Source organism: Lichenostomus cassidix, chromosome 11, assembly GCF_008360975.1.
Source record: "Lichenostomus cassidix isolate B80296 chromosome 11, HeHo_3.0, whole genome shotgun sequence".
Taxonomy (NCBI): Eukaryota; Metazoa; Chordata; class Aves; order Passeriformes; family Meliphagidae; genus Lichenostomus; species Lichenostomus cassidix.
The window spans coordinates 6,725,856-6,749,098 of record NC_139492.1 but is presented as its reverse complement, the minus strand read 5'-3'; the positions used below and the strand labels follow the sequence as shown (position 1 = coordinate 6,749,098).

General features: G+C 48.6%; 1 protein-coding gene across 1 annotated transcript in view; it reads right to left on the bottom strand.

Moving 5' to 3' along the window:
* LOC146432149 (hydrocephalus-inducing protein homolog) overlaps positions 1-22,047 on the bottom strand; it is a 30,477-nt gene extending 8,430 nt beyond the window's left edge. Inside the window, exons 1-25 of the mRNA XM_085072142.1 lie at positions 21,677-22,047; positions 20,215-20,340; positions 19,833-19,952; positions 19,577-19,711; positions 19,176-19,375; positions 17,196-17,320; positions 16,417-16,618; positions 15,776-15,959; positions 15,322-15,421; positions 14,722-14,840; positions 13,447-13,670; positions 12,510-12,577; positions 10,851-11,086; positions 10,024-10,124; positions 8,800-8,935; positions 8,183-8,347; positions 6,971-7,123; positions 6,422-6,660; positions 5,814-6,069; positions 4,718-4,861; positions 4,407-4,550; positions 3,605-3,918; positions 1,759-2,002; positions 1,373-1,471; positions 464-673 (exon numbers count right to left, since the gene is read on the bottom strand). Coding sequence (XP_084928268.1) covers positions 464-673; positions 1,373-1,471; positions 1,759-2,002; positions 3,605-3,918; positions 4,407-4,550; positions 4,718-4,861; positions 5,814-6,069; positions 6,422-6,660; positions 6,971-7,123; positions 8,183-8,347; positions 8,800-8,935; positions 10,024-10,124; positions 10,851-11,086; positions 12,510-12,577; positions 13,447-13,670; positions 14,722-14,840; positions 15,322-15,421; positions 15,776-15,959; positions 16,417-16,618; positions 17,196-17,320; positions 19,176-19,375; positions 19,577-19,711; positions 19,833-19,952; positions 20,215-20,340; positions 21,677-21,895 — 4,263 coding nt within the window. The 5' untranslated portion in view covers positions 21,896-22,047. The remainder of the gene's footprint in view (positions 1-463; positions 674-1,372; positions 1,472-1,758; positions 2,003-3,604; positions 3,919-4,406; positions 4,551-4,717; positions 4,862-5,813; positions 6,070-6,421; positions 6,661-6,970; positions 7,124-8,182; positions 8,348-8,799; positions 8,936-10,023; positions 10,125-10,850; positions 11,087-12,509; positions 12,578-13,446; positions 13,671-14,721; positions 14,841-15,321; positions 15,422-15,775; positions 15,960-16,416; positions 16,619-17,195; positions 17,321-19,175; positions 19,376-19,576; positions 19,712-19,832; positions 19,953-20,214; positions 20,341-21,676) is intronic.
* Between the last annotated feature and the right edge of the window lie 1,196 nt (positions 22,048-23,243).

Genomic DNA, 23,243 nt, shown 5'->3' with positions numbered 1-23,243 from the left:
GCATACAGGCGACAAGAGAGACACCCAGGGCAACACAGTCCGGGCCAGAAGATGGAAATATATATGGGTTTTCAACTGAAAAGAAGTACAGTGGGGATTATGCTTGGACACTCTCTTCAGCTACAGTGACTAAAAGCCCAACTTCCTCCCTGGAATATTTTGTGGATTAAGCAAGAGCATTAGACAAGAGCATCTCCTTGGAGCTCAAGCTTTAGGAGCAGATCAGTGGAGGGCTGTCTCAGAGATATGCCCCTCTGGACATCTTTGCTGGGATCCCACCTTCCCCAGTCGGCAGTGTTAGGTCCCTTGGCCAGGGGGGAGGGGAGGGGTGGAGAAGGCCACTTCCAAGCCCCAGAGCCAACAAATGAGCTGAGAAGGTGAGAGAGCCTAGGATCGAGGTGGGCAGGAACCCACTGGCCATGATTCCAAGACAAGGAGCTGTGCTGGGAGAAGCGTGTGGTACCTGCAGCCCAAAGTCGATCTCATTCAAATCCAGTTGGTAGCTGGGGTATGAGGCTTCCCCAGCCAGCGTCACCTCGTAGGTGGGGCCTCCCTCCACGTGGCACAGTGCCTTGACACGGGCAACAATGTTGGCATGGCCAAAGAAGGTGAAGCAGACCTGCTGGCTCTGGCCTGGCAGCAGCTCACCCCACAGTGGCAGGACATCGAAAACCTGGAGGAAGGGGAGGAGAGATTGAGGTGTTGAGTGTAGAAATGGATGCAAAAGAGCAGCAGTGTCTTGGATTAAAGTACAGTCATAGCTGGAGGGGCCTATTCCCCAAACACAGCCAGAATCACCCTAATCTCCTCCTGTGTCCATGCCACTGACCAGTGAAGGGACCGTGGGGAAAATCTTCTCCCATACTCTCTTATCAATGAGTATACACTACATTAAAGTAAACTGGAATATCTCCTGGCAGCAAGAAATTCTCTCTGCTGCAGAACTTGCCTTTAGAAACATTTCTCACTGCCTTAAGAAAAACAGGAGACTTGGAGGCAGGAGCCCTTGGAGCAGGGGGAAGGACTCCAGCCCAGCTCATCTGACTTCTGAGGCTTTTCTCTCTCTGATTTACATGCTGCTCTCTAAAGATGCTACAGTGAAAGTTCCTACAAAAATTTCCTGTCAACCACCTGATGAAGTAAATAGAAGCAATGCCCTCCACAGGTGCTGCACAGGGAGCGTCCTGGGGCAGTCCTACAAAATGTCCCACCTGGCCTCTCCAGTGACCAGTTGCTTCAGCAGAGCTTTGTGATGGGCTTTGAGGAATGTGAGGCCCCTCTGTGGGCAATGCTGAGGGCCACCAGTAGGAGTGGGGACTACAGAACCACTTTCTACATTGGAAACATGGAAGTGAGACAGATTCCCACTAACCTCTTCCATTCCCAAGGCGAGGTGCCCCACCTCTGAGAACTGCCTGAACCCCCTCATCCTCATCAGGCTCTCAGGCTCTGAGGTAGTGGATGACAGCACCTGGAAAAGAAGCACCACGGGCTGTAGTATTTTCTTTATTGTAAAGAAAATAAGCCAAAAAATCCCAAACTCATCATAGGTCTGTAGGATCTGAGTGGGCTTCTCCAAGCAAAGCTATCTTATTTCTCCTTCCCCAGACACTCCATGTCTAGCCACTGGTCGTGCTGCCCAGCCCACTCTCAGGGCACAGCACAGAAGGGCAGCAAAAAGGGAGGTCGGCACAAGCATGGCTTTTCGGTGGCAAGCTGGGGAGGCAATGAAAGTGGTAGGTGCACAAGAAAATCTACCTCTGTGTCCAGGGAGTCCTGTGCATTTGATGACTGCTGGGAAGAACCCTCCTGGGCAGAACCCTCCTGGGCAGAACCCTCCTGGGCAGAACTCCCCTGGACAGAACTCTTCTGGGAAGAATCCTGCATTGTTTCCAGGTCTTTGGTTGGCTTCTCCAAACTTTCAAGACCAGAGTATTTCCTTGCAAACGGTCCCTTCTTCTTTAGTGACTGGGGTTTGAATTTAGGTGGTGAAGGGTTGAACCTGGAAAATAACATAACTATGACCATAGTTATGGTAGAGGGAGAGAAGGATGCCTGCAAGAGCAGCTCCTCATCGAGATGTGGCCCCGGCTGGGTGCTGGTGTGGTGAGCTCAGTAACAGCCACTCCAAAACCAGGCTGGAACAGGTCTATGCTTGGAACAGCCCAGGGATGATGCTGGGATAGCAGCAGTGCAGACAGCTGGTAACTGCTTGCAATGAGGAGCTACAGAGGACAGATATGAAGGCCTCATGGGGAGGCAAAAAGCACAGTGGGAAAGGAAAAGACAGAGAAACTGTGCAAAAAAGTGAGACTAGAGCACAAAGGGGCAGATCTGGTCAGTGATGAACCAGCACAGTCCCCCCAGCACCCGCCTGAAAGTGCCAACCCTTCCTCATCCCCCTCAGGGCCAATGCCAGAAACTCTGCAGCTCTCCCAGATGTTTATCTGGAATGTTTCCCCAACATTACTGGGTTAGGGGGAAGTTAATATTTTGCAACACTCCCAAGTAACTCAGGTCACATTCCCTGTATTAAATCACAGCAGGTGCTCAAGGTGACTCTGCTTGTGTTTCTAATGCCATGCGGGGGACACATTCAAGCTGTGCCTGCATGACACTGTGCCAGGCTGCAGGTATTCCCCACACAGTCAAACACGACCCTCCTCAGAGCTATAGAGGTCATTGCCTTTGAGCCAGATCCCAATTCCCTAAACAAATCTGTTTCTGGATGAGCTCTGTTCTTTATAACAGCAGCACTTCAATGCCTAGTGGTTAACTTGGCTTGGTTTCCTGGGACATTATGGAAAAACCCTTCACTTCTGCCATGAAAAGTGCCCAGCCCAGACTTCTGAACTCTACAGAGAGGTCACAGCAGGAGGAAGTGCCAGAAATGTGTTTATAGATGTGCCCCAGCATGACTGCAGGACTGCTCTCGAGCTTGGAAAGTACATCCCAGCCCTGCAGCTTCCAGGGGTGCTCACATGAGTGCTTCCCCCAACAGCTGCAGCCATTCCTAAAGCTGCAGAACCTGCTGATCTCTGTCAAACACCAAAGACCTGCTCTGTGAAGGTGAGTGTGGTTTGACAGGTGTTAAAGGTGGTCTTTGCCTCAGGCCACAGAGGTCTGAGAAAGCAGTTTTCCTTCCCAGGGGAAACCACTATGGAGCCTATAGCAAAGCAGCAATGAGAGACTGGGACACAGCAGCACCATGTTCTGTGTAGGTCCTTTGTAGGAAAGCACCACAAATCAGGTTGGCAGGGAAGGAAAAGAGGTCACATTATAGATCTTCTTGTTCAAGTGCCTAAGCATGGCTTTGAAACTCCAGAGGTAAAGCAGGACTCCAGGTTACTGGCTATGTGAAAAGCATCAGGAATGTCTTACAATCCCAGTTAGGCTGGAGGACATTGTTTCCAGCCCAGTGTCAAACTTGTGGAGATCACCTATTCCCTGAATTTCCAGCCTGACCATGGCTGGCCAGTGTTATTTCCACAAGGAAAACGCAAAAGCACTTTGTCAAATCCCAGGCAAACAGCCTTAGTCTTTGCAAAGTACAAAGAGGACACCAGGAACAAGAGCTTTCAGCAGAGGGCAAAGGTGCGCATACCTTATGGTGTTCACCTGGCTGTCTGTCTGGAATGACCAGTGGTACTTGACAGGAATTGGGCTGCAGTTGGTCATTTCCATATTCAGCACTTGTTCAGTGTCATTCATAATGCAGCCAAAGTCCAGAGCCTTGGTCTGGAGATGGAGATTTGGGAAGTGGACTTCTCCATGAACAGTGATCCGCTCCTTATGAGGATGCTCCACGAAGCCCATCCTGAGAGCCCTCTTTGCTACTCGACTATACAGATTGTTCTCATAAGATGGGTTAAACTGGATGCAGAGATGAAGTTCCTCCCCTGCATTCAGTGTCATGGGCTGCAAGGAGATGAAGAGCATTAATCACCTTTGTGATCAAGTCCCATGGTTTGACAGCAGGAAAGAGTAAACGTTCAAAATGTGACCCCAGCGTGGGTTTCTCAGTTCACCCTCATTTCTTCAGAGTGAGGATCTATCTGCAGGCACCACACTCTGGTCCGAGATTCTCTCAGGCTCATGTTTCTGTGCTTGGCAGCAGTACAAGGGGATGGCTGCTGGAGAGCTGGGATGCTTTCCAGGAGACACCTTTACTGTGTGGTTTGCCCAGACCTGGTTTCCTGCTCCCTTCTCCTCATGTCTTAGAGCCAGCACGGATGTTCCCAATTCAGATGAGATTTTGCTTCCTTCAGCAAATCTGCTGAAGTAGCTCAGGCCAATCCACTGCTGACACTACAGAATAAACTTCTGATCTCAAGGACCTCCCAACAGAAATGTACCACCACATCCCTCCTCTTCAAATCCCACTGAACAAGCCCACAGATGCTCACCTCAGAATCTGCACGGAGGGGCTGCTGGTCCACATCACAGATTTGGAACGGCTGCTCCAAGTTCAGCACAATGCTGAGTGGCAGGCAGGAGGTGTTTTTGAAAGACAGAGGCTTGTACTGCGGAGTCAGGACATCACTGGGTTTCTACAGAAACAGGAGACAAGGGAAAACAACCTCAAGTGGCCATAGACCTCCTTTCCCTTCCTATGCATTTCACATTTTTCAATCCCAGAACTGCATACAGCTCTATTTACTTCCAGCCAATTTAACAGTTACACCTTTGAATACCAGGATGCAATCCAGAGACTTACCTTCTCCACACGGAAAGTGATTACTCTGGAAGATATTTCCACATCAGGAAAAATAAACTTGCAGGTGACATCCACTTGCATTATCTGTTTCTTTGCTTTCTCTTTCCCCACAACAGCGTGACACAGCAGCCGCTCCTTCACCTCCTGCATGCGAGAGTCAGTTGTCACCCAGTGGGTGCTGGCAGGCCAAATACCCCACACTGGCTCACCACCCACCCATGGATCCTATTCCTGTCACTTATTATTAGTGTCTGTAATTAGTCTCTGCTCTCCTCAACACCCCTGTTTTCTTTCTGTGCTGCAGCCTATTTATTCTAAATATCTGTGCCCAGGGGTCCTGGAGCCAGGGAATGCACATCAGGGTTAGCTGGCAGCTTCTCTGAAGAGTTGCATTTCCCCTGGAAAGAAAGATCCAGGTAGGAGAACACCCCCAAGACTCTGCTCCCCCTCTGAGCTGCTCTCCAAGAGTGCTGCAAAATCTGGCTGCCCTTGGGGCACCAGGGCTGGCTGAGAGACTGTGGCAAGCAGCAGCAGCAAAGTTGACAAAAGTCAAGTTGTCAATTATAGTGATCCCTGGGAACAGTTTCCCACGTGGATGGACATCACACTGATCATTACACAGTGTTTTCCCCCTCCAGGACTCAGGGCAAGACCAGGCCTCTACCCATGTTTGTTTGCAGAGGAAAAGCAATGCTGCTACCAGACACTCCCACCCTTCACAGGACTTTTAACTTCCTGCTTCCCTCGGAAAAACCACTTGACTCTAGTTTAATTTACTTCCTGCCTGGCCTTCTAGTCTAACTTATTTTCTTTGCTCTTCCTGTCTGCCTCAGCACATGACACTGGTAACCTCCTGTTTGCCCAAAGGAGCTTCCTTCAGCCTGTATTTTGGGATCAGCACGTTGGGTTTAGGGTAGCTATGGAAACACAAAAGAGCCTTAGAAACTGATGGTGGCCAGCAAGGAAAGCAACTGGCCTCGAAACAGTTTCTTGAAGTCACTCACTTCTTTTCCCAGGCAAACATCAAGGGGCTGCAGAAGAAGCCCCAGTGGAAGGGATCTGATAGGGAAGGGTCAGCCCTAGGCAGGGGCCTCACCTGGGCAGTGCTGGAGCATCCTTCCAGCACCATCTCCGCAGTCTCGCCCGGCTTCAGGTCCAGCTGCAGTGGCTGCAGCTTAAATACAGGGCTGCCAGGTCTGGGGATCTGGGAAGCATTTTTCTTCTTGGTGCCACCAAGGGCAGGGGGACGACTAGTCCGCTGAAGTATGTTGAAACCTTCTGTGGTCCAGTACAGCTGATGTTTTTTTCGTCCTTTGTTTGTCACTTTGAACTCGTAACGGCAGGGAGTGAAGCTAGAAGAGAAGCAGAGATGGAAAATGTCATGGGAGCTGCTATTTCTCTGTGATCACTCAGCTTCAGCACTCTGGTGACATTCCCTGACTGCACACTCTGAAATAAAACCTCTGCCCAAAAGGCTGCCTGAGCTCAAAGCTTCACCACAGTCAGGTCTTTCAGCTTTTCCATTTCTGTGCCTTTCCAGGATATCTAATGACTCTCAGATGATGTATTTCTAAAGGAATTCCTGTGGCTTCAGGGAAACAGAGCTGGGACCTTGAGTATTGAAGAGGATCTAGCCTGAAGGACTATGGAAAAATTGTTCCTTGCTGAACCCACAGGAGAAGTGGAAGCTGAGAGATCTCCTACCTGAAGCAGGGTCCCAAACTGAGCACTGGAGCAAATAGTTTGTCAGTGACAATTGTGCTGCCAATGCCCACAGCCTGGACAGGTATGAAGTTTGTATAACTGTTCTCAATGCACACCTTCAACTTGTCATTGATTTTGCCCATGTCATCCAGGTGTGCTGTGACAATCACAGACACCTCAGTATAAGGGGGGACCACTCCTTTACTGGGCTCAATCCTCCAGCATGAGCGTTTGCCAGCCTGTAAGACAAGCCAAACATGAACTTAGGATGGAAACCATGGACCCTGCTCTGCTGTGAGTTGCAGGAAACAGAAGGACTAAGGAGATGAGCATAAAAACCATAAAGATCTAATTTCCTAAAATCTAGGCTATGGTGTCTGGCAACAGCAACTCTCCAAGAGTTTATACAACCTGTATTTTACCTTCCTTTAACAGACTCATGTCATTAGCCCAATTTTGCTCAACCCAGAAACAGTGCATATGAAAAACAAATAAAGGGCTGCTACTAACCAGCCATTTTCTCTGGAAAGCAGCCCCACAGACACTTACCAGCTCTGTCCAGAACATTGCAGGAATGCCAGACTGATTGGCGAGCCGGAGAGCTTTGGAACTATCTTGTAAGACTTGGATAGTGCCAAAGTTTAACTGCCTTGGATGTACACTGACAACTGGTCCCTGTCCAATGCACTCTAAGTGGATTTCCTGTTCCAGGAAGAAGGTAGGAAAGATCAAAAAAAAGACTCAACAAGGAGAGTTTTAAAAGCTTAGACAGCTCTAAGAGCACTCCTAAACTGGGGATAATTAGGGCTGTTTGAAGTTTTCAGTGACGTAGACTGAAACAGAAGGCCTGAAGCAAGCATGAGGTCTGCAGTGATCCCATCTGAAAGCCACAAGCTCCCATTATCAGGGGACAAAGAAATGCTATGTGCCATGTTTGCTTCTTCACACCTCCTCCACACTGCTATTTCCTCTGCCTCCTGCCAGCTTCATTCACTGCTCCATCTTGACCCAAAACACCCTCCCAACTTTTCCTGCTGCACGGCCATCCTTGAACACTTAGTTCTTTAACATTCCCAAAGCTACACTGGTGAAACCAGTAAAAGTCAGAAGCAAAGCAAGCTTTTCAGAGTAGAGATGAGGCAAGTTAGCTGCCTCTTATTTGTGCTTAGATGTACTCTTCATACTATATGAGTAATGGGCATTAATTAGTAACTGCATCATTCAAGCAGTGTTTTTTCTTAAAACTCTGAACTGACTTAAAAACAGTCTGAAACCCAAAAGGGTTGCTCTTGCAGAGTTGGTGCAGACTGTGGGACAAGGAACATGGATCCCTCTGCTAAACTACCTGCTCACACCAGTGGAAACTGGGAAAATTTATCCAGTCTTGCTGGAGTTTGCTGGTCCTAAACACCCCAGCTCTTACACAGGACTTGAATGCAAAAAACTCCCAACACCAATAAGATTCACTGGAGGGCTTGAGTATGGTTTAAAAACAGAAGAAACCAGCCTCCATGATGTAAAACTTTTAGTGATGTCTGACTTGAGGGAATGGCATTGACAACTGCTAGAACTACCTTCAGTCAGAAGGTACAGCATCAAGAAATGCACTTCCCTTTGAGATATGACTGTGCGCAAAGAGCAAAAACTTTGCACACTATATATATTTTATATATCTATCACAAGTTCCTGGAAGAAGCCCTGTACACTTTATGCCCCACTAGGATGAGTTGCTCAAAGGCACACATCTCCCCTGGGTCTCACCAGCGGGGATTGTTCTCTCCCAAACACAGCAATGCCAGCAGTGATGCTGCAGTCTCCCAACATCTGGGCCTCAATTGTAAGTGGGACCTCCAAAGAGCTGTGAGCCTCAACAATGCCAGATGGCACAGAGCTGGAGTACCATGCAGGAGCCTTCTCCTTGTCTTTCTAGAAGGGACAGAATCAAAAGCAACTTCAGAACTGAGGAAACTTTAATTCCTTAATGTCTACCACAAGAGCAACTCCCACACACACTTGTAAAAATCCTCAGGAGAAAGCAAAAAGGCAAAAAACAAATGTAAGGTGTAGGTGCTGAGCATCCCCAGGGGGTCCAAAAGTTGCTGCATCCACAAACACCCACTCCTGTGCTGGCAGCCTTCTTGCATCAGATTTTCACAACCCTCTAAGCTCTCCCACGTGAAAAAAAGTCAAAGACTAGAATATAAACATGTTCCTCAAGATGTTAAACTGCTTCCTAAAGTTTGTATTCAGGTAGGTTCCTGTTCTCAGCAAACCTTTAGGTTTGAATGGAAACCAGCAAGATCTTTTCCAAACCCTTTTCTTCCCCTAATAACCTCCTCAATAACATTTGAGGGGAGGAGGTGGATGCAAGGCCAAACCTGAGGAACAAGAATATAGCAGCCAGGAACGTCACTGTCATTCACAAAGGTCAGCTTCCTTTCGTAGGGGACCTTTACGCAGCACCGCCCAAATGGCACGATGGAGTTGAGCACTCGAAGTGGAGGAACGATGCATCTGGGCAAAGATGGAAATAGAGGGAATTAGAGATCCTGAGAGAGAGCATTGAGAACTTTTGCCCTCGAAGAGCATGGAATGGAGCTTAGGACATTTGTCAAATCAAATAGAGATTTAATACTCCTACAGTGATAAATCACCTTTAACTTCTTTTCACTCAAACACCTCTTGTAAAGGAGGGGCAAACACTGAGGCTCAGCACTGCAGAGGCTCCCAAGTGCTCAGGTAGAGCACGTGCCCTCTGTTACAGAGCTGTCTTAACAGCTTTGCCCCTTCTTTGCCCAACGACACTTGCAAGAACTCCTCCAGCATTCCCAGTGAGCCATGAGCTCTGGGGGAGCCTTGCCAATGAGGACCAGTGCCCACCAAGGCTCAAAAAACACAAGACTCCAGTGTATCAGTAAAAATGACTCCCTATTCTCCCACAGAGCTGTTCCCCTGCCTGAAAATTGAGTCATCTCTTCCAGCAGTGGAGGGCACAAGCCCTACAGAATGGGTGATCAACCTCTTCCAGTTCCTACAGCTCCCTCGGTTCTTCACCCCACTGCTCTCTAAATTGACTGTCCCCATTTGCACTTGCTTGACAAAACTGCAGCCCAGACACTGACTGGATGGCTCTGCCTGGGAGACGGAACAGCACTGGGGAATTGCATCCCTCTTGTCATTGAACTGATGCCCACAGCAGCATAGCAGGATGGAATTTGGCTGCAGCAAGAAAAACTTTTGGCCTCAACTCTGAGAACATTACTCAAAAAAACCAGAGGGAAGCAGTGAAACCTGAGCTCACCTGCCACATCAAGGACTATATTCTTCATCAGATCTTTTGCCCTTCCCACTCCTGCCCTGAGCCCCTTTCCCACTGGCATAGGCACTGCTTAAGTGAACAGGACTGCAGCTCTCAGGAGGCTGCTCACTGTGTCCAAAACCAGTGCTGCAGGGCGGGTCACAGCCCAGTTCCAGTCCACCACTTGCAGGAAGAAGGAGAGACAACCTTTGGGAAATTTGTTACACCTTAAGCACCAAACCCCAGCCAACAATTAATGTGCTTCCTGCTCCCCTTAGAAAAAGGTCTAGGAAAGCACTCCTACCTGGCTGTGAGGCTCAGTGCTGACACCCTCTCACCAACACCATCCACATCCACCACCAGCTCTCCCTTGTATTCTCCGACAGTGTTGGAACACAGGGTGACCTGGTAGAAGAGAAAAGAAGAGCAGCAAATACTTGCTCATTCCCAAAACCTCATCACCCATGTGTGGTGTCCTCCAGTTCTTGTTCCATGGTACAGAAAGGGAGGATTTTGCCTTAATTCTTCTGCTGGTCTGTAAGTAGAGCACAGTCTTTTGGAGTAACAAAAGCCCTCTGGCAATATCAGATTTGTTAAATGGACCACTTTTTCACCTGACTACAATGACATAAATGCAGAAGAAGTCTGTTATCTTGAACAGAATGAGTCCAGCTTTACAGCAGGAAGCTGAGGGCAAAGTGTGGCCCAGCAGATGCTGAGCAGTTCCTGGCTGCAGAGTGTTTTCTGTCCCCACTGAAGATCACTGCAGTGAATTACAACTCATTCTGCTCCCCAGGAGAGGAGAAATGAGACCAGGAAGAAAAGCAAACTGCTTTATACAATGATATCTCTCTCATTAACAGCCCCCTTCTGCACTCATCCTTCCTCTGCCTGCTTTCAATCAAAGAAATTGCTCTCAAAACCACAAGAATGGCTTCTGTACTTGACCATCTGGTACATGATTTCAGGTTTTTTGGTGATTTTGGAACCAAAACAGTGTTCCTTCAGGAACACCCCGAGTAACCCAGCTAACAGAGGCCTCTCACTCACACGATGCTCAAAGCTGGCAGAGCTAAAGCTCTCCCACACTCCAGTGAAGACTCAGCCCCACTGGCTGGACTCTTCCCATACCTCAATTTCCTGGGATGACAGGGAGCAGATGGTCCCTCTGCAGGGATTTATTTTAAATTCCTTTGGCTTCATAAGACCTTTTGCTCCCTCTCTCTGGGGCTGGTGAGTGGTTTGGAACATCTGAGCAAAGCTGGAAATGCTGAGCTCTCCTGAGCCATCCTGAGGAATTCGGAGGTTGAAGGGTAGGGGTGCCAGCGAGGTGTTAAACAGGCAGCACTTCAAGGTTCTAGGAAAACCTAAGAAAATTACACAAATATTAATTTATGAATCAATTTTCTCATGATTCCTAGTGCGAATATCCTCTAGTTTAGGATATATCCTCTCTACTAGGGAGCACAAAACTGTGCTTGGAGTTTAGCTCTTTGTTATCTGAACTACAGCTCACTGAGCAGCAGAGGGAGGAATTAATCCTCCATTCCCTTTGACACTGATCCCAGATTGCTGCCTTGGAAATGCCCAGTCTTAGCCCTACTGAACACCACAAATTTCTCTGTCTCTGATGGGGAGGAACTCCCTCACCTGCCCCAAACCAGCACCAGTTATTTCTCACTGATGAGTGTGCATCCAGACTGACCATTTAATCTGAAAATTCAATCTGTAAAATTCCCTGTTAACTCAACCAACACTTGAGAAGTAAAAGCAGTGATTTGTCATCAAGGGAAAGCTACAGTACAAAAAGGGAGGGTGGAATTAGGAACTGGAGGATGGAATTAGGAACTAGAACATGATACAAAGCACCAAATGCAGTTTTTCCAGGCAGGATCCTTAAGGCATCTCCTGATTTGGGGCAACCAAACTGAGCTCATGACAACTCACAGCCCACCCCTCTGGAGGCAAACCTGAGCCTTGCTTCGAGATCAGCAATTAGGAACCACCTCACCCAACAAACGGGGACATCACACCCATGCTGCCCACAAAGGTTTAGACTGTGTCAGCTCTGAGACTTGGTCTCCATAATGGAAAGCCAGGGATACAGCCACACTTCACAGGGGTGTCCTGGCTCTGCAGCCCACAACCTGCTCTGCAGTGGATATATGGCTTGGCTGGCCAGCTCTGTGAGGAGGAGACATCTCCCAGGGCCTGCTTACCAAGAGTCATTTGAACACAGATAGGGAGGAAAAACCAGGAGCAGGCATAGCCCAGAGCTTCTCCATGCCCCTGAACAGTGACCACTGCCAGCTCCAGCAGTAACTATAACACAGAGGCAGGAGGAGCACAAAAAGGACAGACACAGATCTCACAAATGCTGCCAAATGCTGCCGAGGTCACCAGATGCAGACAACAGTCAACAGCACAGTTAAAAGAAACAAAGATAAAACAGTTGCCCTGCGCTGAAGAGGCCTTAAGAATGAAATCAGATTAAGCAGGATGAATCTTCTATTACAGAACCATACTCCTGCCTGGTGCCTTTCTTATTGTACCACTTATTCAAAAGGGAACTAAGAAGTGTGGCAAAACAGTGATGCTGACTTTCTATTCCTTTGGTCCTATTTGATCTCACGATGGCAAAACACTGCCTAAGGCACCAGCAGCCCCGGAGTTAACACCCTGAAGAGGCTGTTATGGAGGAACACGAGTGATGGATGCTCTTATGTTCAAGTGCTCCATTTCAGCAACACACAAACCTCTCACACTGTGGAGCAAGCCCAGGGCACTCACCAAAGGGGACGTCACCGAACTGCAGGGCGCGCACATCGAAAAAGAAAGTCGGTCCTATCACGAGGCCCCTGCGAGGTCAAAGGCAGGGAGGCAGCGGCTTTGTTAAAGGGAATTGCAAAGCATTCGGGTGTCATTAGGGCTGGGTCACCTTGGGTTTCAAATCGACCCAGCAGCCTGTGCTCAGCACAGCACCCATGTGGACAGGAGGCAACTAAAGCCAAGTGGTTTGGCTGACAGACTATCTGGGACAAGCCCTCAAGCTGTTGTGGTCCAGAGAAGTGAGTGTTACCTTTCCTATCATCACTTTTCTTCTTCTTTTCCCCACCTCTACCCTTTGCTGGGTGAAGATTTTATCCTTTGCAATGGCATCAGTCTGTGGGATGATGCCCAAGTCCTTGGGACATTTCCTGCTGCAGAATTCCCTGCCTCCTACATCAGCCCTTTCCTGGCTGTGGAAAGGAGGTACCAGAGCACCCTCTGCACAGAAGTCAGGGGCACAGCTTGTCCCCCTCAGCGTGGGCATGAGAGCTAAGGTGAGGCTGCTGCTGCCCATTTGGGATGCATTAACAGGATTTTAAAAACACTGCTGCTGATGCAGAATTGCCCAGGCTGGCCCAGCCCCAAAGCCCTGGGGGCCTTGCTGGGTGTTCAGGTGGGACAGCCCAGACCAGGTACTGCCCAAAGCTGATCAATCCCACAGCCTGCCATGGCCTAAGTGGGAGAGACATCCCTGGAAGGATGGAGTCACTCCAGCTCCTGGGTACCCACACAGGGCAGCAGGCATCCCCACACTAAAGATTGGCCAAGACTACAGCCAAGATTAAGATCTCAGGCAACGCCTTTTTTTCTCTGCTCCACCACAAAATGGGGTAGATGGGAGATGATTGCCCATAGACAGCTACAGATGTGCCCAGCAAGCTCCCAAAGCCCCCCTCACTTGACAGTAAAGGTCACACGCTTAGAGGTTCCAGCCACACTGAAGTTGAATTCTTCCTTGAACTCCCCCAAGACAGCAGGGCAGAAGGAAATCTGGATGGCCTGGAGCCCGTTCGGTGGCACGATGCCCTCCTGGGGCATGAAGGTGAAGCAGGAGCCGATGCGTGTGGTTGGAGGGACAAGGCTGAAGGAACCTTCAATAGGTCCCTTGTTTAACAGGATCACCTGCAGCAGTAGGAAAGCAACATGGAAATAAATTAGGAATGTCCTTTCTTACAGATGTCTAATTTGCTTTCAAATTAAACAAATAGCACCTGTAAAAGGCAGGAGATGCCCTGTGCTGCTGCATGGCAGAAGCAAAATAATACAACTTTGAAATACAGCTTTGTATGCCTTTGGGTTTTTCATGCAAAGCACTGATAACTTCACATAATCAGAGTCACTCTGGGGTTTTCCCACTGACACAGACAGTCCACTTCGACCTGCAGCACAGAGGAGCTGCTCAGCATCACAAGTTCATTCACACCCAGCCATAAGAGCAACACTGGGCATTGCAGTATTACCAGTGAAATCACCACAGAGCTGCTGCTGCTGTTCCAGGTGTGCCCAGCCCCACCACAGGCAGGACACATTCAGCTTCCATTGCAGCCAACCCGTTTATTGCATGTGGAAGACACCAGAAACAAAGACTTAGAAAGTTCCTTTGCTTCTTTCCCAGAAACACTTTGCTCTTTTGAGAGGCAGAGATACACCAAGGCTGAAGTGTGCTGAGGGACTCGTCAGCAAGGCAAAGCACTTCAAGCCCTTTGAGAGGGCCAGTACTGAGCCAGGAGGACGGATGGCTTTCCTCCAACTGCCAGGAATAGGGAAGAAGCACTTGACTGAAAAATGTTTGCAATGGACTCAAGCTCAAATGCAGCCAGTTTGTTCCAGCTGCTTTTGGACAGCCTGAGCACGAAGGTGATTTGTGTCTGGGGATGGAACAGAAGCCTCTGAAAACACAGCTTTTTGACCCAGCGTTGTTTTAATGTGCCAAAAGGTTGATTTGCAGGAAGCCTCCAAGCTGATCTTCAGGGAAAGCTGCCAAAAAGAAGCGATTGGGGTTTCACGAACAACAGACACACTTTTCCAACCTTATCAAAGAGATTCAGATTCCAAGAAACCCCAAAAGGTTGACTAGTATCACAACTGCCGAAGTTGCCAGGAATTCTACAGGTCCACAAGGCTCACTGCTGCCCTAGAAGCCACAAGGGTCCAACCCAACCCTGCTGCTCACCTCATATCTGTGGACTACTCTGAGAAACACCTTCCCAGTGTCCAGTTTCTCAAATCTGAAGCGGAGCCAGGGCCCGAGGCCTTCCCCTGTGAGGAGCAGGGGCAGCCTGGTCTCACGTCCTGGGGAAAGATTTTTGTTTCAGTACAGTAATTCCTTCTGCTATCCTACATTTTTCATTGCCTTAGTGCTAGTCCTTGTCTATGAGCTGCACGGGAGCAGCTCCAGATGTTGGTCCTTATCATCCGTCAGGAGATATGATACGTCCACAGAGACATCCTTTCTTCTACCCCTATGTTGTTACTGGAACTTTAGGAAATACCAGAAATTTTGTTTTTCCTCCTTCTGGGTGCACCTCAGAGAGTGTTTTTCCCAAAGGAGGAGAAGCAGGCTTAATACAGGCAGCATTCAGAACAACTGAGAGAGAAAAAAAAAACTAAATAGAGGAGATCCCATGGAAGCTGCAGGGACAGTGAAGATGTGCCAGCACTGTCCTGCTGATCACAGACTCTTCCCAGCAATATCACAGGAGCCCAGTGATCTGGAAGAGTATTTGGACCTCACCTTCACTGAGGGTGAGAGAGGCAGGGGAAGGAGCTGTACCTGAGATGTCACAGTAAACTGCTTGTTTATAGACTCGGGCTTCTTGGGGCTTAAAGAACACAGTGATTTCAACCGAACAATTCGGCCTGACCTCTCCCTCCTAAAGCAGAAGGAGACAGCAAAACATTTATCTTCAAACATCACATTTCTTGTTTTCAACCACAGCCCAGTAAGCCTTTATTTAGAACATCAACGACAAGCAAGGAGTGAGCAACACTTAGCAACAATAATGATAACAGAGTTTGGAAGCTTTAGTCAGGCTCCCGTCCCTGCCAGGAGCCCCCAGGGCAGAAATGCTTTTTGCAATCAGCTCTCCAACCTCACCAGAAACCCACTGACTTCTCTCTCAGCACACAAAGCCAGCTGAGCAGAGATCTGTCAAGTGACCTCATTCAGGGATAAGGAAGAATAGGAGGAGGAGAAGCAGGAAGGGAGGTTCTCAGCTATCACTTACCTGCGGCTCCAGGGAGAAAATGTCGCTGTTGAACAGCATGGGGTCTCCTCGCACCTTTGCCCTCTCGCCCCGGAGGATGTGGGAGAGAAGAGCAAAGCGTTCTCGCCGAGTGGTGTCCACTCTGTGCTGCCTCAGAAAACCACAGAAATTGCGCGTTTCCTGCCGACACAGCCTGTGATAGTGCCTGCAGCCCCAGGAGAGACAAACCCAGCAGGGTGTTTAATAAGCCACACATTTGCAGAGGGAAGTGGAAGTGCAGGAGCAGCAAAGCATTTGGGGAGGAGAGCAGCAGCTCCTCAGCAAGGGGCTGACCCCGAGCCACAGGGTCCCAACTGGATCAGAGGATCATTTGTTGTTCACTGGCACAGCAGGTAGTTTTACTCCACACTTATAAGCTCAGGAGAAGTTTTGAAAGCCAGCAGCCTTCAAGAGAATCTCCTGGCTCAATTGCCACAACTGAAGGAGAATCCATCATCCACCTCAACTGGCTTTTCCTGACCCAGAACTGCTTGGGGGAGGCAGATAGAGATGGGATGGCCTACTTACCCAAAGCCGTTCAAAAGCCCAAATATCTCCTGAAGCCATATATTAGTTTTACCCTTGGGCAAGGTATCTCACTGAAATGGATCTTTCAAACCCACCTCATTTTCAGCTGATCCTCCTCTTCCTGAGTATCAAAAGCCTTCCACTGGAAGTAGGCTGTCATATCACTCTGGTTGTGGATGAGCACGGTTGCGCAGTTTGACAGTGTGATGTATGTCTTCTCAACTGTCACAGAATTCCTGTCCAGCCTGATGTGGACATCCACAGCTGTTCCATGAAGGCTTGTGTGGGTGTCTTCACCTGGAACAAAGCAAAGGTGAGTCTTTGCTCAGCTCACTGGCTGAGGGAAGCACAAGGAACAGAGCAAACCACAGGTAACAGAAGAAAGCGTCAGCTTTTAGCTGAATGAGCAGTTCCATGAATCAGAACATTTATCACATCCTGACAGCTGCATGTGCACAGCATGAGGATGTCCTGGACAACCTGCCAGCATTTCACCCTCTAGAATGGACCCTTGCCAAAGGCTCCCTTGTTTCCAGAGCTTTCAAACCTTAATTATTCCCAAACCTTTCAAACCTTAATTATTCCTAATTATTCCCTAGGAGTCATCTAGGCTCAAACTTCAGTACCAAACCCACCCTTCCTGTTGCAGGTGTTTCCCAGGTGAGATGCAAACAACAATATCAGACATGCTTTCTAGAAACTGCATTTATGTGGAGCTCTACGATGATCAAGATGACAAATCACTACAAAATGAACACTACGAAAACTATCATCATCTCCCTCTTTAAACCCATGGCCACATCAGTGTTTCTGCTTAGAAAGGGCTCTGCTTTGAAGGATGTAGAGAGTGCCCTGTGCAGTGCCCAGCACTCACCTGTGTCGTAGTGCACTACCAGGGGTGTGGAATAGTCACCAGTCTTCAGTGGCTGAAATTCCACTGTCACCGGCACGGTGTCACCAACGTCCAGACTACCCATGGTCGGACTGACAGAGAAAGGGCTGCAACACAGAGATATCAGGACTCTTGGGGGAGATTTGGGGATGATATTCCTTTTGCAGTCCAGTTCACTTCAGCTCACTTGTGCAAGCAAGGAGCAAACCAACCACAGTCAGCAGAAGACAAACTGAACACACATGATCAGAAACAGCTACTGACTCTTGTGTGAGGAGATCCAGCCCTCACAAGATCGTGTGGCATAAAATTACCTCATCTCCCCCATACTCTGCATCCAGCTATCTGCAATGAGGCTCAAGGGTCATTTACATCTAGCTTACTTTCATCAGGCATTAGCTCCCCACATTGACAGAGCTGGGCAAAAGTTGCAGCCACGAGGATACCAAAGACCAAATACTCCTAACATAATTTAGAAACAGACCTGACAAGTGAACAAAGTTGGTAATTCTGCGACCAAGGCTCTCAAAGCACTATGTCAGCTCTCCTCCTGCACCTACACTTTTGGTAAATGCCACGTGCGAGGAGGCTGCAATCTACTTCAAGTCCCATGGTATAGTTATCTTCTGTAGCCAAACGTTCTTTTGTCCGTCGGTGCCTTAACTGCCATTATTAAATCCTTTGATTTTGGGAGAATCCATCTCATTAAAAGTTGCCTCCCACCCCAAGGAAGACAGAAAAATGCTAATTTTTCAACTGCTAATTGAATTGCCTCATCTGTCCACTAACACCTATTGCAGGAAGAAACCCTAATCTTAACATATATTACTTTTTAGTGATGGTGTAACAGCTGAAGTCAACAGCATTAGCTATTCCAATAAATCTAGTCTTTTAGGTTAAAGAGGCCATTACTCCATCTCTGTGCTGAAAAATTCTGTACAGAATCAGCAGCTCACAAGCTCCATCTTTCCCTCTTTCGCTGCACCCAGGCTCTATTAATCTATTTCAATATTTAATTCCTGGAGTTCAGAAACTCTTTAAATCCCTATCAAGCAGGATCCAGCATGTCCTGCAGCCCTCAATAAGACAGCTGGCAAGTATATTGCAAAAAGATGCCGGAATTTATTGGGTATTAATTTTGGTGGTGACAAAAAAAATATATGGAAATCCCAGAGAAAAGCTGTGCAGGGATTTACAAGTTCCTGCCTACATATTTGCACAGTAAAAAGCAGCAGCCTGTTTGAACAGCATCTGAAGAGCCTGCTTAAATAGCTTTGGCAGGCTTTGGTGGAAGCCCTTCTCAGGCCCTCATGTTTCACAGCAGAAAAGTCAAGTTGCCTTTTGACCTCTGTTTTGCCAGGGAAAAAAATCAAAGCCACTCTGCTGCCCCAGGTTAGACAGCAGGTCTGTGCTGCATTCCTGACCTCAGCTCCTACACCAAGACCTCTGGGAATGAGCAACCCTCAACTCACCACCAGCTAACTTAACTGGTTTCCTTGCAGATGTGGTGTCAAAAACACATTACCCTGTCCAGCTCAGCCAACTGAAAAAATAGTGATTGTCTTCTGAGACCAACAGGAACAGCACAGGCTGTCCACAACACAGCTCATGTTGGGCATCTCATGAGAGGACCACTGGAAAGCCACATGCTTGTGGTCTCCCAGACAATGGGTCTATTTGGCTGACAGTGGTGAGTAACCATTTCAGAGGTGCTTGTGCTCTGGAGGGTGCAAGCCAGCTACTAACATGCTCCAGCACTCTCCAGGAACTCTGGGAGTGAGAAAGCTCAAAGGTTACATCTGGCTTAAAACACCAGAAGCAACAGCAAACCCCACACGTCCTGTCGATTTCCAGCCAGGGCTGCAGGGCAGCAGCTCCAATGCTCTGATTCCTTTTGCTGCTCTTTACCAACTCTGCTATCACCCAAAGGTGTTTTGCACAAGGAGAGCTGAGCTGCCTCACCTCTGGGTGCTGATGTGGTAATAAGCTGTCTGCTTCCCCAAATTGTGAACCAGCAGAGTCTTCTGGGTGCTGTACTTGACTGGACAGACCGAGAAGTCCAGCTGGTCAGGGAAGTCCAGGAAGGCTCGGGCACCAATGGCCCGAATTGGCACAATGAATTCTTCCCTTTTAGTTATGCAGAGGAGCTGGTGGAAATAATCCTGCAGGAAAAGAAACTGTCTCAGCACAGGACATTTATCCCCATCTTCAGCATGGGCAAAGAGTATCTCCCAGTTCTAGATCCAGTGCCACTCCACTGAAACCAGCAGAGCTCCTCAAAATCCAGGCCTGACGCCCTGAATCCAGCCTTGCAGGCTCACTTGCTACTGAAGACACCAATCTGTTGGGACCTCCAGACTCACCTTGTTCTGCTCGGGGGTGAAGAGGACGCAGACAGTAACAAACAGCCCTGGTGGCACCTTACGGCACACACCACTGGGGCCCACCAGCTGGAAATAAGGTGAGCTCTCCATGGTGACCCTCACTATCTGAGGAGCCTGCAGGAAAGACATGGAATGATGATTTTGCCACATATGGAAACAGGTGGACATGACCTGGTGCCATGACCTTTTTCTGCTCTTCCAGCATAGTGTTAAACCTCCATGTCCCAACACTTACCTGGTCCCTGTTCCTCAGAACCAGGGACATTTCACAGGTCTCTCCAGGGATGAAGTTCTGAAACACCACCTCCGGTGGGGAAATCTGAAGTGAGCTCTGATACAGATCAACTGCCGAGACCTGGAGAGGCAAGAGAGAGCAGGGAGAGGTTCAGCTGCTGGGAAGAAGATTCAGGAATGAGAATCCTGCACTGATCCCCAGTGAGGAACAGACTCTGGGTGAGTACATCTGCCCAGCTCACACTGGGGAGACAGTGGCTCTCCCACTTCTGCCCTGGGCTGATCAAAAGCTGCTGAACCACACTCAGCAGGCTCAAGCCAAGCAGCTCTTTTGGTACCCTCTTCAAATGTCACATCAAACAGCAAGGGCAGGGAAAGGCTACCGTCTGATGCGAGGTCTCACTCTTGTCTTTACGCTGGACAATCTGGGGCAGATTCAGCTTCTTAGTGCTGGCCAGCCTCTGCTTGGTGGTGAGAGACATTTCCTTCTGGAAGGCAGAGGGAGTCAGCTGAAAGGTAAAAAAAAAACAGCAAGAGCCTCAGAAATGCTCTTGTTCATAGAGGCTTTTCTTGTTCACTTGCTACTGATGAATAATTTGTGATCACAGCCACTAGGACAGTTCTGGAAGCCCTGGAAGTTACCTGCTGAAATATTTAGCATCAGTAAATTAATGATATAGAGCAGAATGCATATGCTCTAACCATGTGGCTCTAACCATTAGCTTCTCCATGATTTGATGTGACATGTTTGGGGATTTCTGCTCTTTGGGCATTTGTCCTCTTTACTTTCACTGGACTGAGCTGATGACCTTTGCAGAGAGTGGGGAGGAGTTATCAGAACTCCCCTAACTCCATCCTCACAACACTCACAACCCACAGTGTGGGGATGTCACTGCTGGGTGAGTCTGAGGGAGGCAGGAATGTGGATGGGAAGGAGGAATTGCCCTGACTCCACTGCTGGGCTGCATCTGTGCTCCACACAGGAGATGAGATAGACCAGCTGGTTTGGAAGATGTTCTAGCTGGGGCAAGCCACGTCCCTTGAAGCTCCAGGTAGAGTTTGAGCTGCCCTCCACATCCCAGGCACCAAGGGTAGGTTGGTCTGTCACAGAATGGTTACAGAATCTCGGGCATGACTCTCTGGAAGTCCTGAATATTGTGCGAGCAGAACCAGGAGCAACCTAAGTAGGCCTTTCAGGCCATCTAAGCTGCAGTAGCAAGACAAACGTAAGTCGTGCAGACAGGATAAGAGCAAGTTATGCAGACAGGACAGGAGCCCAAGGACAGACCTTGGGGCTTTTGAGGGGGAAAATCGTAGAAAGTACTGGTGGGAACTTGTATTTGAAAGGAATGCAGAGTATCCTAAAATAGCCACAGTGGAATGCGAATTGTATCTTTTGTATTTAGCCAATGAAGTAGTGCCTAAGCAATTGTAACAATATATAAACCACGCTCCCCGTAAAATAAACAGAAAGCTTGCTCATCACTCATATTGGGTCTGTGATCTCGTCTTTCCCCTCGTCGCACTGGTCAGAGCAGCACAAGTCAGTGTCCAACCTGACAGAAGGAATTACTGCCACACAAAGGGGATAGAAAGAAGCACACACTCATGGCTTCAGCTTTATATTTGTTTAACTTGGCTCCAGTGGCACAGCCAGGCTGGACTGTTCCTGACGCAACACATGGTGCACCAGGACAGCCCTCACCAACAGGAGCATGGCACAAAGAGGTGGGGAAGGGGTCTGCAGCTTCACAGTGCTGCTGGACAACAGGAAGGGCAGGGAGAAGGAGGGACACAAGGGGAGTTTCCAGCCTTAACACAGACCCAGCCACAGGGGCTACTTACAGTTGCAGGCTTCTCTGCCTCTCTGACCAGCTTTGAAGTACGAGGTTTCACCACTCTGCCCTGGAATCCAGAGGCCATTTTGGAGGATGCCTTGGACGGATGAGGCATGCCAGTGGCCATGTCTTGGTTCACCTGGAAGGAGCAACAATGGAACTCTGAAATACCAGAATCCCATTCACAGTGGACCCAAAGGACAGTGGTGTCTCCAGCCTGTGACATCCTTCAGAAGTGAAGAACATGAGGCCACCCCATCCTGATCCATCATTAGACCATATTTAAGTGGCTGAGTTAAGATTCAGAGAAGTAAAACACCAGAACACACAGACCCTGAGACAAAACAGTCTTTTGCTGTGGGTGCAGTCTTGTGAGCCACAAAGATTTGTCAGAGCATGGTGGGACTTCTCATCTCCCACCTTTTCCATTACTTTTGGAATGCCATTTCCTGAAATTGTTAACCAAATCTCTGTTAATATCCAAACCGTACATTATTACTCTTTACAAGTTTTTTTGGTGGGAACAGAAGAAAAGTGAAGGTTGCTTGGCTGCTGGCCTGGCTAAACAACTTCAGCTCCTTCAGATGCTCCTCATTAGACGTGTGAGGAGGCTGAAGACAGGTAATTCCCTAATTACATAGGACAGGTAATTCCCTAATTACCTAGGACAGGTAATTCCCACTTTGAGGATCCACACGACAAAGTGTGAAGCCCAGTGTAACTGCCTGAAGCTAGACTTCAAGTCACCACACGCTTCTTGAAGGCTGCAGACAACCTGCAAGGTCTTATTCCATCCAGTCATTGTCTCCATGGTGACAGTCTCACAGAGACTGATGGAACTGGGACACCATGGATGGAACCCAGAACGGGGCAGAACCAGATCTATGTGTGGGTAGAGCCTGGGCAGCGAGTGGGCACAACCACAGAGGAGAGAGCTCAGAGCTTGACACTGGCAAAAGCACAATTGTGTCTCTGCTCCTGAGCTCCTGTTTTGCTGTGGGATGTGTGAGTGAGTCAGTGTCAGTGCTGGAACACCATGACCTTCCCAGTGTGCACCTGCTTATTATAATAAAAAGAAATAGTCCCTCTGAGAGGATGAGGGAAGATGACCCTTTGCTACAAGGGCCAGTTGCAGAGAAGTGAGTGCTCGTGTTTCTCTACAGAAAAAGACAAATCCTCTCAGCATCCCTCAGCAGCTCCTGCTGCTTGTCCACAGTTCATTTCATATCAGTTTTACATGAAATGTCATCATATATACTCTGGAGAAGTGAGAGGTGCTAGGGGATTGACAAGGGACCAGGACATCTGCTACTGCAGCACATAGTCTTGGTCACACATCCCACCTCAAACTGCTGCCACTGGAACCCCTCAGCCCCTGCTGAGTCCCAGAGTGACCGAGACCACTGGCCATGAGCTTCCCAGGGCTTCGCTCAACTCTTTCCCAGAAATAGTTTTTCCTTGAAATAGTTTAGCTGGAGATTGGAGATCTGTATGGAGCCTGCCTGCAGCTTCCTGCCCCACCAGCCCATGGGCACAGCTCAGAGGAACTCTTGGCATGAGCTGTTTACTGCAAA